At 43.0% G+C, this 12,375-nt stretch overlaps 1 protein-coding gene across 1 annotated transcript in view; it reads left to right on the top strand.

Annotated features, from left to right (window-relative positions):
- The first annotated feature begins 11,645 nt into the window (after positions 1-11,645).
- The window catches only part of Gpc3 (glypican 3), a 362,100-nt gene continuing 361,370 nt past the window's right edge, over positions 11,646-12,375 (top strand). Inside the window, exon 1 of the mRNA XM_005085548.4 lies at positions 11,646-11,982. Within this exon, the coding sequence (XP_005085605.1) occupies positions 11,811-11,982 (172 nt within the window). The 5' untranslated portion in view covers positions 11,646-11,810. The remainder of the gene's footprint in view (positions 11,983-12,375) is intronic.

Genomic DNA, 12,375 nt, shown 5'->3' with positions numbered 1-12,375 from the left:
CCATAGGAGCAGTTACACTGAAGAAGGTGAACTTTTCCATCCATATGTGGAATAAATGTTATCCTTCCACACACAGAATATTAAGTGAGAGCCTGGCATTGTTTCCAGTTGTCAAAAAAAATCACTGGCCTTTTTCCTCCAAAGAAGAGTCACTGCCTAGCCTTAAGCAGAAGAAAAGGGAAGTAAACATGACATGATATTTCCATAAAGCAGTAAATTAGAAATGCTATGAGAACATGTGAATACGACTGTGAAGTTTAAAACTGAGCTAAATCTGGCTGCAAGCTCAAGATTGGAGCTTTTTTCCCTCAAGTGAATTTGAGCTCCTGTAGTTACATCCAGGAAACATGAGCCATTACTAAGACTGGGAATTGAGAATAAGGCCAAAATATGGGCTGGAAATGTAATTGTAACTGGGGAGGCCAAACAACAGAGGTTCAACCCTGGGAAATGGAAAGGCAAACCAGTGTCTGAGAGTGCCTGGGTCTGTGGCAGGTCTCTTGCTGAACAAAGCTTAGGCCACTCTCATGCCCTCCACAGATCTGTTTTGGAAGGGAAGCTGAAGGGAAGAGTTATTAGCCAGACTGGACAGTTAAAGGAGACCCTCTGAGAATATACTTTTCCATACTTATAAATCTGAAAGCCCCTGCCAAGTTGATACTCCCTAAAACTGCCTCTGAGGCAAACCTGGCAAAGAACTCCCAAGTCAAAATGCAAAGTCCCAGTTATGCATGATTACCCCAGTGGCTAAAAGCACATATGTCTGAGCAACATGAGGACATGAATTTGGCCCTCATCTCTGTACTGCCAAGGCTTACTACTACATGATGACTGCTCAATAACTGTGGGTAAGAAATGAATAATGAAAATAATAAGAGTAGTAATATTTGTGAAAACAAACCTAACTTAGGTGGCTTTTTCAAAATTCTAGTCTTAAACCTTAATATGAAGAGCTAAAATGTGCTACACGTGTTACCTGCTTATCTTCAGTCTTCTTAAACATTTAAAAATGTTTTAAATTTATTTATTTATTATGTATGCAATGTTCTGCCTGCATGTCTGCCTGCACAGCAGAAGAGGGCACCAGCTCTCATTCTAGATGGTTGTGAGCTATCATGTGGTTGCTGGGAATTGAACTCAGGTCCTTTGGAAGAGCAGCCAGTGCTCTTAACCTCTGAGCCATCTCTTTAGCCCTAAGAACTTTTAAAAAGAGTTTCTTTTTAATTATGTGTACGCATGTGTGTCTGTATGCAGGTTCGTGCCTGTGAGAGTGGTGCCCACAGAGTAAAGACCCAGCCTGCCTCCATCTTAGGCTGACAGGTCATCTTATAGTAAAGGAAGTTAGGTTCATTCCTGTTTTTGATTAAACCTCTAGGATTAACAAGGGCATGTTGGATACTCTAGAATTGGAATTAGAAGAGGTTGTGAGCCACCCAATGTGAGTGCTGGGAACTGAACTCTGGTCCTCGATAGAGCAGTACCTGCTGCTCTTAACTGTTGAGCCACCTCTCCACCCTCTTAAAATAAGTTTTCCTCTCATGCCTGGAGACAGAACTGTAGGCAACTAAGGAAGGCTGAAAGTAGGAAAAATAGTTTTCTCCAGGGAAGTTGGTTGTCCAGTGCCGAGTGGTCAGCCCTGAAAATGTATATATACAAGTAATTCTATAAAGACAAGAACTGAATAGGTTATATTTATTTATCTAGGAGTGTGTGTGTGTGTTTGTGTGTGTAAAACAACGATTAAAGAAAAAGAGGTCATGACTTTGAAAGAGAAAAAGGGTAATATGTGTGAAAGTTAGGAGGGGGTAAGGGAAGGGGGAAAATGTTGTAATTGTGTTGCAGTTTCAAAAAATATAAAATTATTAAAATCAGTCTTTAAGGTTAGCAATAAGTAATGGATTACATGGTGGCATATAAATAGTACATGTTATTATACTTTGTTCTTAATCATTCTCTCTTCCCACTGCTCTTCACTACTCCTACTTTAAAGCTCTTGAAGGGTTATATTTAGATAGCTTATGAAGAAGCAAAGAATTTTATAGTGGACACACCTTTACATACCACCAATACTCTATCATTTGTGCTACACTGTTTGAGCTAGCACATGAATTTGTGTGTCTTCCATTCATTGTTCAAGGTTACATTTTCTTTATTGTGGCAATTACACTTGATACAAGCACTGCTCTCTTAAAAGAATTGTAACTATACAATAGACTAGTGGTAAATATATGTACAACGTCCTATGACAGATCTCCAGCGCCTGTTTATCTTCTTTAACTGAAACTACCCTGTTCCTCCTTGCTTTTTTGTTTGTTTTCTTTTGTTTTTTTGAGATAGGGTTTCTCTGTGTAACAACGATAGCTGTACTGTAACTCGCTATGTAGATGCTGGTCTCGAACTCATAGAGATCTGCCAGTCTCTGCCTTTCGAGTACTGAGATTAAAAGCATGCACTACCACCCCCCTGCTTTTCCCTTCTTCTTAGCCCTTGGCAACATCATTCTACTTTATGAGTTTTATGTATATTTGACTATTTTAGATGTCTCATGCAAGTGGCATCAAGTCATATTTCTCCCGTGTTATTCTTTATTTTACATAGCGCAATGTTCTTAAGGTTCATCTCTGTTGTCACAGACAGCACTATTTCTTTTTTCCTTATCATATACATATTATTCTTCATAAATTCATCAGTGGACATTACTCTATGTTGTTTCCATAACTTTCCCACTAAGAACAATGCTGTAATAAACATGGGAATGTATATATCACTTTAGAATCCAGTTTTTTTTAAAATAACCTGTGTGCATTTGTATGTGTGGATGTGTGCATGTCAGGATGTGTTTGTGTATGTGTAACTGCAGCTCATATGGAAGTCTCTGTCTTCATGCTTCCAGGTATTAGGATTATAAGTGCATGCCACAAGGCCTGGAGAATTCTTTTGGATAAACAACCACATATGGGTGATAGCTCTAGCTCTATTTTTAGTTGCTGCAAGACTTCCATACTGTCTTTCATAGCTGCTACAACAACAGCAGGGTGCAAGTTTCCAACTTCTAACTCCTGCTATCTTTAGAAAGTCAAGTTTTTTAATCCTTATTTTGTAAAATTAAGGCTCAGCTAGATAAGGTCCTTTAGTCAAGGTCACCCAGCTAGTGACTAACTGGCTGGAATTTGGACCCAGGACTCTCTGCTTCTGAAACTTAGTCCTATTCCATAATGTTGCCGTGCCTCTTTTGATCAATGTGTTGCACCATAAGTTAAAGCAAGTCAACTGGAGGGCGAGTTGAAATTAACTAGGATGTTGAAGTTGAAAGGAAAGGGACAACAGAGGAAGAACTATGTTAGTCTTTGATTCTAGACCTGCAATCTGTAAAAGCAAACACAGACAGCAGGAAGTGAATTTGTGCATTACACATCCCATCACACATTAAAGAGGAAGAGAAATATCAGTATGACGTGTGGCAGGCTCGGTATAGCTCCAGCTTGATGTCTCCTCAATGCTATATATTACAACAACATTCAAAGACTGAATATGATAAAACAGAGCAGCAAGGACAGGTTAGATTAGATTCCATGCACTGTGTTTACAGAAGCACAGAAACATGCAATTCATTCGTGAAATATTTCCATAGAAGGGATTGACATAGGTTTCTCAATAAGGAAAACTAATAATGAACCTTCTGAAGAGTTTACCATCTTCATTTCCAAACACTTTAATAATCAGACCTCCACACAGTGAGTTTTAGATAAACATGATCTATTACCTTTAGTGCTTTACAATCATAAAGAGCAAATAGCAAAGCCTCAGTTGTTTAAACACTATAATAAGTTAATTTAAAAATCTCTGATTTGGGCCAGGAGGCATGATAGTGCATGCCTATAAGCCTAGCACTTGGTAGGTAGAGGCAGACTACCCTGGGCTTTGTAATGAGTTTGAAACCAGCTGGAGCTACCTAGTGAGGCTTTGTTTAAAAATAAAAATCTCTGATTTAGATTTCTGGTATGAAAAAATGCAATGGAAGTATGTCTGTTCATAACCCCATTCTTTCAACACTGTTTACAATGAACATACCCTCCTGCTCATTAGGAAATTATTGAGATTTTAATGGTGCTATGTAGTCCTTCAGCTAAGAAAAACACTGATCCACTGACAAATATTTCCTGAGGATTCCCTGTGGAGTCATTGCTGAGTTTGTGTTATGAGGGATACATTTAGTCATGTATTCAACAGTACGTACTGAGGTCCTACTACACTCTAGATACTGTTTCATATGCTGGATGCAGATATGTAATATTCTTTCCTTGAAGGAATTCCCAGACATGGGAACACAGATGGTTAGAGGTAGGAAGAACAGTAGAGAGCATGTAGCCTACAACCTCCAATTTCCAGTTAAGGAAGATGCAGTTCCTGATTCTCGGTTCCCATGTTTAGGGGTACAGAACATGGACCAGAAACCAATTCTTTTCACTTCTGCTCTTCTCATTCCTCCAGTCTATTTGTGAAAACAGGCTATGTTCTTGTTAAACTACTTCAAAAACAATACCAGACAGAATGCTGCTGACAAACCATCTGGTGTTAGCCGCCAGTTTACCAGGAGTTAGAGAAGGACTAGAGACAACCAATGGAGTGTAAATCTTGTGAGTAATGACATACAATTTATTTATGGAAGGAGACTTGCTACACGTTTGACAAGCAGTGAGGATGAATGAGATGAAGGCATTCCAGAAAAGCAGCCCTTCCCTCTGGATCTTATCATCTTGCTGCAAGGAGTTACTTTTTGGTACACTGACTAGCATCTTCTTCATTTATAATAGAAAGTGTGATATAAATTATGGAAGAAATAATTGATAAAAATAAAATGTGAGGGCACTTCATAATTTACAGCAAGATCTTCTGAAATGCAGGGGCTCACACAACCCCTATTTCCCTTCTCCCTAAAATTTCTTGAACTGAGTCAAAGGGCGTTATTCTTATGTAATCATTTAGAAGAAAGATATTTTAGAAATGTATCTTCAAGTAGACTACCTATTATAGTGAAGGTTTTCTGTGTTGTGATGCCAACAGGAACACTCCATTGGACTTCATTGAAAAGTATTTATGAAATGATGACTATGAACCAAAGTATTGTGCATACTGGGGCAATACACCGTATTTTATACTCCCTGTACTGAAGGATCTCTTTATTCTCATTGCTTTTCTACCTGAGGTGAACAAGTAGTTTGGGAAAGTAGAATAAAAAGTAATCCAAAACATATGGGCATTTCAAGCAATGATTTGACTCATCAGTGCAGCTGACTTGTCATGTGCAGCAATATCAATATACTATGAATATCAATATACTATCAAAATTTCTTGACATTGATCTGGGTGTGGTGGTATGCAACTGTACTACCTGAACTTGGGAGGTTGAGGAGTTTGAAGTCAGCCTGGACTCAAAAGTAAAATAAAATGAAATTAAAAATGTTTTCTCCATGGACTCTAAACTTTTGTACCTAAATGCATCACAAACTAGCAGTAACACTGTATAGAACCAGTACAAGTATGTGGAGTTCACTTTGCGTAGCACTGGGTGAGGGGAAGCACAGAGGAGAACTGGATGAACTTCTGTTCATCTAAAGGGCTTAAGTTATATTGAAGATACAAAGTACGTATGTGTTTGCTTCACTGTATGGCAAGCAGAGAGTTTCCCTCAAGTGTTAGCAGCAAGTGGAGCCTGGGTCTGGTTGGGAGAGAATGGAACCATTTGGAATTGTTCTTACCCTCCTTTGGCTCCAGGTTCCAGTCAGACCGGGTTGACACAGTTTCTAATGGATAACCTTCCTGATAACTGGAGTTAGGTATGGTCCTATAATATACTGCTTCAAAGAACATTTATTTATTATTGTGTATGTGTACTTTTATGTGTATGGGTGTATTTGTGCATTTCAGCACACATATGAAGGTCAGAGGGCAACTTCTGAGAGTCGGTTCACTCTATATGTTGGTCTCAGGGAAAAAAAAACTTAGATAGTCAGGCTTGGTTGGAGCCAACTACCGTTACTATTTCACTGGATCCATGATATGCTGCTTTGAAAATCACCCGGTCCAAGAGTTAATACTGTGAATGTGACTTGGGACATGGGAATGGAAAGTATTTGTTGCTGTCTATGGTGGTAGCTATTGATGTCTTCCTATATGTGACAGGGACTAACTGGGTAAGAAGTTAAACTTTTAAAAGCCAGATGGCTTTTTGGAGAACCAGATTTTAGAGACAAAAGACCCAGAAAAATGTACTGAAATTACTTCAAAATTCTATGAAACAAGCATCAAGATACATATATTACATCACTGAACCATTGTAAATTTTAGTCCCCAGTAGCTTAAAGTAAAATAAAGCATGTAGAAATTGCCATGTGGCATATAAAGCTATGCCTTGGGCAGTACTAGTATTTGAACTTAAAGCTACCATGCTTTAAATTGCCAAACTACAAACCACTGAAAATTTCACTCTCTCTCTCTCTCTCTCTCTCTCTCTCTCTCTCTCTCTCTCTCTCTCTCTCTCTCTCTCTGCTCTCTCTCTCTCTCTCTCTCTCTCTCGCTCTCTCTCTCTTTCCTATGTACAAGCCATGAAATGGTAGAAATTCATACAATGTATCTGTCTAATTAAGTCAGTAGATTAACGGCTTGAAGAGATACGTTAGGAATCAAGATCAATATTCCTTTGTGCAAACAAAGGCAGACTAGAAGCATTTTAGTTGTAGTAATCAACATGATGCCACAAGTAAGAATTTCAATAGTTTTATTTTCAAGACTTAGATGCTGAATTTGAAGAAGCTCAGTACATTTTGTGGATTTAGTGAGAGCAAAGCACAGTCCCCAGTCTGAGGAGAGGCTGCCCATCCACAACTCACAATGCAAGGATCTCAGTCACATGTATTAATTTTCCATATACATGGAGCCCAATTCTGCCTAAGATTATTATGCAATTTTCAGAATGACTTTAAGTCTTTCAACTTACAAAGTTACCATTTACATTGCACTGGCCTGCTGGCTGGGATGGATGAATGAACACTCTTTCCCAAAGGACTATAATTCATCCTCTGATCATAGCTTACACATTTGGGAGAACTGGGATCAGTGTGCCTGGCGCCTCCCCTTCCCTCTGCCCCACAAAGGACTCATACACTGCAGTAGAAGAGGAGACAAAGTGGCTGTGTGCCATCTAGCTCAGAGGTATGGCTCAGGAGGTGTTGACTGTGAGCAGCAACCAGCCTAACATATAAGCAACTGTCTACATGATGTGATTTCAGGTGCACCAAAAAAGGCCTCATTGCCCCTGAGTTTAAACACTCCCTTCCCACTGGCGGATGCCTGGAATTCCAGAGTTTTCAGAGCTCTGTTCCTTTGGTTTAAAGCTTTGATCCCTGTTGAAATACTTGTACCCCTGGGTGGGCAGCCCCATTATATCCTATCAAGCAGATACACTAAGATCTGATGAGCTTTAAAGTTCCTTCTCTGACAGCAAGTTTGAGAGTGAGATTAAGAGCAGACGACACTATGTACCTGAGAGGGACACGGGAAGAGAACATTACCTGGGGGGTGGGGGAGAGGCAAAGGAACTGGGCCCAAGACAAATAATGTGTGCGTGTGGCCATGTGCATGGTTGTGTATGTGCTCCTCCCATGGCGGCAGCTGCTGAACACCCTTGATTTATGCTGCTTTTGGAGCCATGGAACCAGACTCTCCTCCCTGCTACAGCAAGATAATAGCTGTGGGCTGCAGCTGGGAATTCTCGAATTCTTTCAAACTGGAGTCCAGGAGCAAAAGGTGAAGAAAAGTTCTTCTGGGCCTGCTGTGCTAGATAGCCTTCCCCCGGGGTCTGAAGGGGAAAAGGGGCTCCAGCCATGCTATCTAAACACTTTCAACTGGGCCTGAGAGCACAGAGACATTATTGTCAAAAGTGAACACTGTTTCAGTTCGCATGTCCTTTTGTATCTCCACACTGATTATCACTCTGTTTCTCTTGTTGAAGAGTTCAGAGGAATCACTGACAAAGCTAACACGAAGAAGGCAGCTTGTCTTGCAGGAGGTAAGACAGTTGCTTATGTAAAAGAGAAAATAGGGTTTTTGTCACCCCCCAACACAGGCACAAGTTTAGTTTATTATTTTTGAGACAAGGTCTCACTGTGTTTCCCTGGCTGGTCCTGAACACCTGGGTTCAATCCATACTTCCACCTCAGTCTGTGGAGTGGCTGGGACTATAAACACACAAGCTCTGCCTTTCCTTGCAAGGAAACTCGACCTTAATAGTCACCTATCCCTGTAGCATGCAGGATAATAAATATAAAAATGTAAGAGTGTCTACACATTTTTGTGTGAATTTCCTTCTTTTTTTTTCTTTCTTGTTTTGCAAAACAAGACCTTGTGCAAGCTGGGCCAGTGTTTTACCAGCATTCAAAGTCCCCAGCCTCTGGCTAAAGATTATCAGGAGTAAACTTTTTGAGCACTGACTAAGCAGTGGGGATGACGGCCTGTGACATTTCTGGAAGTGTTTCTGACAAAGAAGCCTATTCCACAACATCCATTTTAGTGCTTGAAATTCCACTGTGAGAGTCATCACTTGGGGGACTGGAAGGTTAGAAGCCTTTGAGAGGCACTTATAAAAATGGAAGCCCTCCTTCATCGAGGCAAGTTTTTTTTGGTGTTTTTTTTTAAACTCTTGCCTTAGCTTGGCTAAAAGCTCTGAAGTAGGTGCTTCGAGTGGGAGCAGAAACTTTCAGGCTAAAGAAATAGTTCTCCAACCTCAGCTCAAATTCCAGGCATCCACATCCACATACAACCCTACTCAGTTTGCTGTGCCTTCATATTTCCAATACTATTTAGTGTTTTCTTCAAACTGGTTCACATTTTACTGAACTTGGCACCTAGTTTTATCTTGACAAAATTCATGAGACGAATGCACTGATTGTAGGTATGGTGTGTAACTCACTGAAATAAAGTATTTGACAGTAAACTCAAGGTCATGGGGCCACTGCCTTGACTCCAGGGATGCACACTTCACTCAGGAAGCACTGCTTTAGTTCATCCAAAGCATGCTATGTATAAAAATCACATATTGCAAAGGAGGCACAGTCACTTTTTTCCAGGTACTCAATACCCAGTAGTTGAAAACAACTGTTGCCTTTGTAGTTCGTTGCATGAGCTCTGGAAGATCATGAATTTATGGGAGGTCATGTCTTCCTCTGCGAGGTCATGAAATTCAATCAATGCTTGCCTTCCAATCTGCCCTTTGGTCACAGGGCTCCACAGGTGGAACATATCAAACTCACCAGCCAAATTAGGACTCTTAATTGGTGTTTCTTTTAAAGTGGATATGTCATTTGTCAAATGCTCAATGCAGGCGCAGGCCTAGCCCCAGGCAAAATTATGAAGTAGGAGAAGAATGCCAGATACATAGGCACCACTCAATGTTTGTTGAAAAAAGGGGTGAATAAGCCCTCCATCCTTGACTCCTTTTCCCCCAACCCCCACAGGCAGTAGACCAGCATGCACTTTTAATTCTGTGTCCTAAATATCTCTAGGACATTTTTCCCCTTCCAAAACTTCTCAGTCACAGGCCTTTATCATTTCTTGCTGGTATTGGTTTCAGGGCCTTTTAGCTGGTCTCCTTTTTCCAGTCTTTCCTGCTTTTCAGACCATTCTCTGAAACACTGTTGCCAAGATCTTTTAATAAGACAAATATGATCATGTCACCCCTATGCTTACAATTTCCTTAAGTGGTTCCCCAGACTCCTGTGTAGCCTTCCAGACTGCATAACCTGCTCCTTGCTTGCCTCTTCCTCCTGCCTTAGCTCTTTTAACTCTTCAGCCTGAAATCATTACTCGCACCTCCCACTCTCCAAATGGGCCATGCCAGGGCCTCTCTTTGTTCACCCTGCTTCCTTGCCCGGGCACCCTTCCCCCGGTCTTTTCTCACCTCAGCTCCTACTGGGCTTTCAAGTCCGAGTTTAGACCATCAGGTCTTCTGGGACACTTTCTCTGATCCATCCGCTCAACCCTTAGAACTCCATCTTACCACTTAACACATAATGTGTTAACATTTTGCTTCCCTTAGCTCCCCATTAGGTTTGTAACTCTCTGAGGTCAGATACTACAGGATAATTTTTGTGTCTCTGCTTTCTGTTTTGCATCACACGGAATCTGGCACATCGTAGGCATTCAAATATTTGTTTCTGAATGAAAAGATGAAGACCTGAATGAATAAATTCCTCAGTGATCTTTATATTGCTTTGTCTTCTCAGTCTACATATTCAAGACACAGCTCCCCCCCCCCCAGTTATCTATTTCTCCAAGCATACTTCTGGCTAGTAAAAAAAATAATACAATCAGACAACAAGCTAGTTCACACTGAGATACTAAAGTCTTTTCATCATAGAAACACTGAGTTCCCATTATTTACAAGACACCGGGCTAAGGTTGTTCTCTGTGTGTGCCTTGTAACTGGAGTCACAAGGAGAATCAATCCAATGGAATGATCCCTTCTTCATTGCACGTAGGTAAGGATTCTATGCTTTTCCTTCTCAAAGAGGTATTTGATTATCAAAGAAATGTATTTCTAATGGTGAGAATTAAGTAAGAGAAACGGGGATTGACATCCAGGAAATCTTCCAAATAGGTTTCAACTCCAGGTATGAAACAGACTATCTATGGCTTAAAGAATTTAATCTGTCAAATGATTTCCTAATGAGTTACTCTCACCAGCTGTACTTTGCTTCATGAGGGTCACCTATGACTATCCTGCAGGCGATATGATTCACTTGGGGATCATGATCAAGCGCCGTAAAAAAAAATATATATATATACATATACACATACATACATTTTTGTTTTTACTTTGTGTGGTTCTATTGCATCAGATCCAGCAAGCTACAAGGACTTCCAGACCTTTTAGGTACAAGATGAGCTAGGCTGTGAAATCCAGCGATCCCTAGCTGCTTTGGAACATGACTGTTTGTGGGCTGGCTTTGAGATCTTCCCCAGAGCTGCTTGGAGAAAGGGTACCTTGGAAGCCTTCTCAGAAAGCGAAACTAGGATTTTGTGCTTAGGAAGCCTTGTGTGAGCTCTCGTGGTCGGATCTGGATGGGAGAAGGCCTAGTGTGGAAGCGGGTGTGTGTACGTACTTAAACCATGGACCTCCCCCCCACTCCAAGGAAGGATGAAGAGCTTGCAAAAAGCCAAAAGGGAAAAGCTGTAGGCCGATGGGAGGCAGGAAGGAGGAGTGAGGCTGGGGAACTTCTCCCAGAGCCAGTCAGAGGGATGGCTGCTGGGAAGCCAATCAGCGTGCCCGAGCCTGCAGACCCTCTGCAGTAGTTATGCCAGAGCGCCCAGTGTAGAGCGGTGGCGAGCGAGTGGCAGGGCAGAGCTGCCGGGAGCCACCGCACACGCTCCGCACCCTCTTCCCGCACCTCTCCCGCCAGGTCTGGCCGCTGTGGCAGTCTCCCTGTCTCCCAGCTAAGCCTCCCGCCACACCCCGCATCCCGCAGGCCAGCAGTCAGAAGACCCTGCTGCGGTCCCCCAGGCAGCGCGGCTCGCCTGGCCCCGCCTCGTCCCTCCTCGCCACGCCCACAAGGCTCCGCCCCGGGCCGCCCTGCGCCGCCAAGCGGTTCCCGCCCTCGCCCAGCGCCCAGGTAGCTGCGAGGAAACTTTTGCAGCGGCTGGGTAGCGGCTTGTCTCTTGCTCTGCAGAGCCATTGCCAGACTTGCTGAGTCCCGGGACCGCTCCAGCTCTTATTGCCACTCTCTCGTGCTCTCCTCGCTCCCCCGAGAAGCAGGATGGCCGGGACCGTGCGCACCGCGTGCTTGCTGGTGGCGATGCTGATCGGCTTGGGCTGCCTGGGACAGGCGCAGCCCCCGCCGCCTCCAGACGCCACCTGTCACCAGGTCCGCTCTTTCTTCCAGAGACTGCAGCCCGGACTCAAATGGGTTCCGGAAACCCCTGTGCCAGGTGAGTAGGGGTCCCTTGACCTTTCCCCGCACACAGTGGGAAGCCAAGGCGCGCGTGGTGGTGGCTCTTTTCCAGAGCGCGCTGCGCTGGCGGTGAGGGGCCGCGGCTCTGCTGCCGGGTACCTGGGAATGGTCGCTGTGCCTGGGCCCTGGCTCGGTCTCCTGAGGGAGGGAAGCAGAGTATATGTGGATTCTGTCCACTTGCCCCGGGCTCACGTTGCTGTCAGGGAATGTGCAAAGCCAAAGCAGGGAACGGCAGAGATCGCCTTTCTAGCACCCATTTTTGGGGAGGGCGGGAAGGTGGGAGCTGGTTCCCCTTCGGTTCCAGCAAACTGGAATTTATCACCCTTGCTCACACATTCTGCCTTAGCTGGACCCGCAGCTCTGGCCCTAC

Source organism: Mesocricetus auratus, unplaced genomic scaffold (genome assembly GCF_017639785.1).
Source record: "Mesocricetus auratus isolate SY011 unplaced genomic scaffold, BCM_Maur_2.0 Super-Scaffold_100003, whole genome shotgun sequence".
NCBI lineage: Eukaryota > Metazoa > Chordata > Mammalia > Rodentia > Cricetidae > Mesocricetus > Mesocricetus auratus.
Note: the sequence above shows the minus strand (reverse complement) of the source record. Positions and strands in the feature narration are given on the sequence as shown.